The sequence below is a fragment of the Vigna angularis genome, chromosome 9, assembly GCF_016808095.1.
Source record: "Vigna angularis cultivar LongXiaoDou No.4 chromosome 9, ASM1680809v1, whole genome shotgun sequence".
Taxonomy (NCBI): domain Eukaryota; kingdom Viridiplantae; phylum Streptophyta; class Magnoliopsida; order Fabales; family Fabaceae; genus Vigna; species Vigna angularis.
In genome coordinates, this window is record NC_068978.1 from 15,054,804 (window position 1) to 15,060,183 (window position 5,380).

The 5,380-nt window shown below is 33.4% G+C and overlaps 1 protein-coding gene across 1 annotated transcript; it reads right to left on the minus strand.

Moving 5' to 3' along the window:
* Positions 1-390: 390 nt before the first annotated feature.
* Positions 391-3,929, minus strand: LOC108346504 (uncharacterized). The gene is made up of 2 exons (XM_017585580.2): positions 3,390-3,929; positions 391-2,784 (listed from the first exon to the last, which is right to left on the minus strand). Exons 1-2 carry the CDS (start codon positions 3,738-3,740, stop codon positions 808-810), a joined length of 2,328 nt encoding a protein of 775 aa, XP_017441069.2. The 5' UTR covers positions 3,741-3,929; the 3' UTR covers positions 391-807.
* Between the last annotated feature and the right edge of the window lie 1,451 nt (positions 3,930-5,380).

A 5,380-nucleotide genomic window follows, 5' to 3' on the forward strand; every position in this document is an offset into this window, starting at 1 on the left:
ATTGTAATTGAAAAACAAAAGATTTCTTTAAAACATAATTGTAATTGAATAATTTTTTTCTTTATAATAAGTTTTCACTAAATCAATTGCACACTTATTTTTAATTTTTAATAATCTATACATTGAATTTAATTTTTAATTTCTCTAATTTTAAATAAAACTAGAAATCAACCATGGCTACATTAACTTACACTTAAATGTTCTGCATTTCTTAATTAATTTATTTTTCTTCTAGTTTCTTATTTCAATATTTAAAAATACTTAATTGTACATTTAAAATTCAATTTTACAGCATCCAACCATAAATATAAATATGTTGTTAATCTAATAAATATAACTCTTTTTAAAACTATACTTTAATACTACAAGAATTAAATATAAAAATTATAGTTTTAAAAAAACAAGTTCAGATTTCTAACTAAAAAGTTCTCTACAGGAAAACCACGTTATCAGGGTAAATATTCTTTACAATGTGCTATATTGAGAATATAAAAAAGCACACGTGCTACTGCAGAAAAAAAAAAACTTTTGGGACATCCTAACATTGCATTGACCGGCAAAATTCATATCCCAAGAAAATATGTAAATATCTTTGAAGCCCCGAAAATGAAAAAATTGAAGTGCGGGAGAGAATAGTTGAGTATTCTTTAGTCCTACCAAGCAATGGGAACTACATATTCCGAAGGTATTTGGTCATAAAAAAGCTTGGGTAGAAGCGGGTATCACAACTGAACCATCTTGAGGAAATTTTACAGCCTTTTAGTTTCAGAACCCTCTCCACTTTGGGCGCTGACACTTGCACCTGCCTTAGCTTTTGACCTCAGTGGGACAGGTAACAGTTTTTGTTTCGTCTGAAAGATTTTCTATCTCAACATGTTTTTTACTTTCTGATACTTGGGCCTTCAATAACTGGGGTTCATGACTTACTCCGGTCATAGATGTGGGTGCAGGTACCTCTGCAGTCACGGCAAGCTCAATTTCTATTTCGCCTGAAGGATTTTCAATGCCAACATGAGCTTTGGTATCTGATGCTTGAGTCCGCAACAACAGAGGTTCATAACTTGGTCCAGACATAGATGCGGGAGATGGTATATCAGCAGCCATGGCCAGCTCAGCTTTTGTTTCACCAGAAGCATTTTCCATCTCAACATGTGTTTTGATTTCTGAACCTTGTGTCTGCAACAACTGAGGTTCACAACTTGGTCCAGTCATAGATGTGGGTGCCAATATCTCAGCGGCTACCACAAGCCGAGGTTTTGTTTCACGGGAAGGATTTTCCTTCTCAACACGAGCTTTGATTTCTGATACTTGTGACTGCAACAACTGGGCTTCATAACTTGGTCCAGCCATAGATGTGGGTGCCCCCGGTATCTCAACATCCACTGCCAGCTCAGTTTTTGTTTTGCCGGAAGAATCTTCAATATCAACATGTGCTTGGATTTCTGATTGCAATAACTGGGGTTCAGAACTTGGTCCATCAACAGATGTGTGTGCTGGTTCTGTTATTGTAACTTGTGTTTTAGATAGAACAGTCGTCAGGAGCTCAACAAAAAGTGCACTATTACCATCACCTCGTTGAACTAGAATATTAATTGCATCAGACACCGCCTGCTTGAGGTTTATAACTCTTTTACTAACCTCCTCTACTTTACGGATGTGAGTAAACTCTTTTATATGGGCGTCGTAACCTTGTCTTGACAAAAGCTTAAGATGGCAAGTATCACATGTAAAAGGCATTGGATTTTTACCACCAGGTCTTCGCAATTCAACACTTTTTGCATTCAACGTGGCATTGATGTCAGGTCGGTAAAGTCCTTGAGGCCGCAAGGGCTTTCTAGACACAGCTCGCTTATCCCCCCTGGGCAAAATGTGCTTGCCTTTACTGCGCAAAATGTGCTTATCTTCTCTGCGCAAAATGTGGTCATCTTCTCTGCACAAAATGTGGTCATCTTCTCTGCGCAAAATGTGCTTATCTTCTCTGCGCAAAATGTGGTCATCTTCTCTGCGCAAAATGTGGTCATCACGAGTGTGCCTTGGTTTTGACAAATGGTTTCTCCCAGTCACATGACTCTTGTGAACAAATTGTGACTCAGATTTAACATCATCACGAGTGTGCCTTGGTTTTGACAAATGGTTTCTCCCAGTCACATGACTCTTGTGAACAAATTGTGACTCAGATTTAACATCACACAAGTCATTTCTAACAGACACACTATTTGCAGGTTGCTTTGAACCATCATTAGTTCCCATGTATTTATCTCCTTTCTCCCTGCTTTTCCCCTCAGAAGCTTCAACTGGAACTTCAGAAATGGTTTCCACATTACTGTGAAGCTGTATGTCCCTCGTGTTGTTATCATCCATAAACCCAGAGGCAATATCTTGTGTAGAGCATCTGTTTCTTTCAGACTTCTGAACTTTCTTAGTATGATCTTCTAAATTTAATCGAGAGATATCAACCTGGCCACTCTGTTTTCCATGTATAGTGCTGCTCCTTTGTACTAATTCTTCACATACCCTCTTATTCTTCTGATGTTTCTCATCATTTTGCTCCAACATTCGTGGTTTATGGTAGTCGACCTTACAATTTTCACTTAAGGTCTTATCTGGTGGTTGCAATGGTGCTGGCTTAGGTAGTGGTGTCTTCCCAGAGAATGATGACGAAGGTTGTACCACTGGAGTAGTATTAGAAGTATCAGGTGGACTTGGTGCATTAGAAATGACATGTGCAGAAGATGGTATGTGTCTATCACCATGCACTCTACCTCCGTCTTTAGATGGCCATGTCTGTAAATGAGAATTCACAGATGACTTTAAACATATATCAAAAAGGTTGCAATAATGAGCAATGAGGGGAAGATCTGAGGAAATTTATAAATATAGTTAACTCTATCTCACAAGTAGTTTTTTTTAATGGACATTGTTGCGGTCATCTGTAAATACGATTACTATTAATCCCTTCCAATACCAAGTTAACAAGCATTTGACATTTCAATAACCATTTCGGTAATCTCATGACATCATTAGCTCTCGTGAGCCAACAAAGCTAACCCCATTAGACATTTCCAGCAGAATCAAAACACAGTCAACCACACATCACACATCAATAATCATATACAATTACGTTCATTTCCTCTTAAGCCACTTTTGAAACAAAATTAACTCATGAAGCGAGATATGTGGACAACACAAAGGGAAAAATTTTATCCTACACGACAGCTCCGAGACAATTCAGATAATATTAAACAAGTCAAAAGCAGCAAAGCACGTTACAGATCCATCCAGAAAACTAACTATGCACATTGAAATAAAGGTCCTAAATATAATAAAAAAAATTGAACCCTGTATAAGCAATAATAACAAGTGATTGGGATATGAAAATATGGAGAGACCTGATCGGTGTGACGCACATAGTGATCATCGCGAATGGGAAATTTGGATTCAAGTCCCCTGTCCCGAAGCCTAGGAGACATTGTAGAGGGAGGCACAACATCTCCTTTTTCTTTTTCCGCTTCTTCTTTTCTCCTTGATGAAAAGTGTTCAATGGCCTTGTGCCTCTTCGTCTCTCTCCTCTGGGACTCATCATTTCTCTTCCGCTTATTCTGCTTCCCCGAATCCCCACCTTGGTGTGAGGGGTTTAGATCGGAATCACTTTTGTCGCCAGTGATGGGTCGTTGTTCAGTTAGGGATTTGCTTTTGGGGGTGTCATAGGACACAGAATCAGGGACGGAGGCAGAAGACATGGCGGCGGAGACAGAGACAGAGACACAGAGAGATTGCGGTGCTTGAAAGAGGAAGGACGACGAGGATGATTGAGGTTTTATGGTGTTGGCGGCGTAAACCTTTTTTGATATCTTGCAATCTCGAAACCTAATTTTTGTTCCTTCTTCCTCGTTTTCCAGCCGAGGATTGGACTTTAGAGTTGAAATGTAAGAGTCAGATCTCGTGCTTTTTAGGGTGGAAATATATAATTTTTTATTATTAAATAACTTTTTATTTTAAATAATTACTTATTATAAATAATTATTTGAATTGAAAAAATAATTATTAAAAAAAGTAAAATAGTAAAATAATTATTTTATTATAAAATAATTAAATTTAGATTACCAGTTGTTTAAAAATATAATTATTTTAATTAAAATAACAATTATTTAAAGAATAAAATTGAAAAAAAATACAATGTAAAACAAATCTGGAAGTATAGATAAATGGTAATATGTGAGAAAAAAATAATTTGGGTAAAAATTTTAATTATTACAATTTAATGACTACAAAAGAGTAAATAAAATTAATGTTTTTTAATTATTATAATATATTTTTATATATTTAGTTCAGAGCATTTTACATTTCATTTTTTCTGCATTTTCGGATTAAAAAAATTCTTTTTCAATAAATTTCAAAATTTGTTAAAAGTTTTTAAAATATCTCTCAACAAATTTTGATATTTATTAAAAAAATTATTCAACTAATTTTGAAATTTGTTAAAGAAAAAATCTTTCAACAAATTTTGAAATTTGACGAAAGATTTTTTGAAAGTTTAAATAAATTTCAAAATTTATTAAACACTTAATAAATTTCAAAATTTATTGGATGATATTTTCTTCAACAAATTTTAAAATTTGTTAAGAAAAGAAACGTGGGATGTAAAGTTTTTTAAAATATAGGAGATAGTTTTGAAATTTTAAAACAATGTGGGAATAAAAAAGAAATGTGGAGTATTGTAGGAAGAAATACTCTTTGCGCTTTTCTATTTTCTTATGGGCTTTTTTCTATAGGTATTTTCTTACCACTTCTTTATTATTTTCCTTCTAGGTGTACTTTCTTCCTACACCTCATAATTTCTTCTTACAACCTTATAAGTATAAAACAAAATCAAATTTACCCTGTTAGAAACATTCCATACTTCATGATCTACCAAATTGTATAATTCATAACTTCAAAATATATTTTTAATTTTACAACATGAGATTGTATTTTAGAATATACAATTTAAAATTCATTTTCATTGTAAATTATGTAATTTAAAATATATTTCTAGCAATTAATTTAACATATATTTTAAAATTATGCAATTCGAAAATCTACAAGTTCATTTTTATTAAATATTTTGAGTTAATTATGTAATTATTTTAGGTTTAAAATACATTTATAATAGTAGAGTCCATAATATATTTCTAAATTTCTTAATTTAAGAATGAACATTTCAAACATTTTTATACTCTCGTAAAGAACTAAAACATTAGAAAATGGCACAACGTAATTACCCTTTCTTAGTCATAATTGAACAAACCTTCATGACATGTACCTAATCAAGATTGCGAGAGAAATATATAAAAAGATTTAAAGAATAATTCTAATGCATAATTTCAAAGAGTAGGGTAAC

Bases quoted from the DNA above. Each gene is read 5' to 3' on its own strand.
- LOC108346504 (XM_017585580.2), bottom strand. From the start codon at position 3,740: ATGTCTTCTGCCTCCGTCCCTGATTCTGTGTCCTATGACACCCCCAAA. The intron at 2,785-3,389 runs GTCTCTCCATAT...TCTCATTTACAG, and splicing joins ATGTGCGTCACACCGATCAG to ACATGGCCATCTAAAGACGG.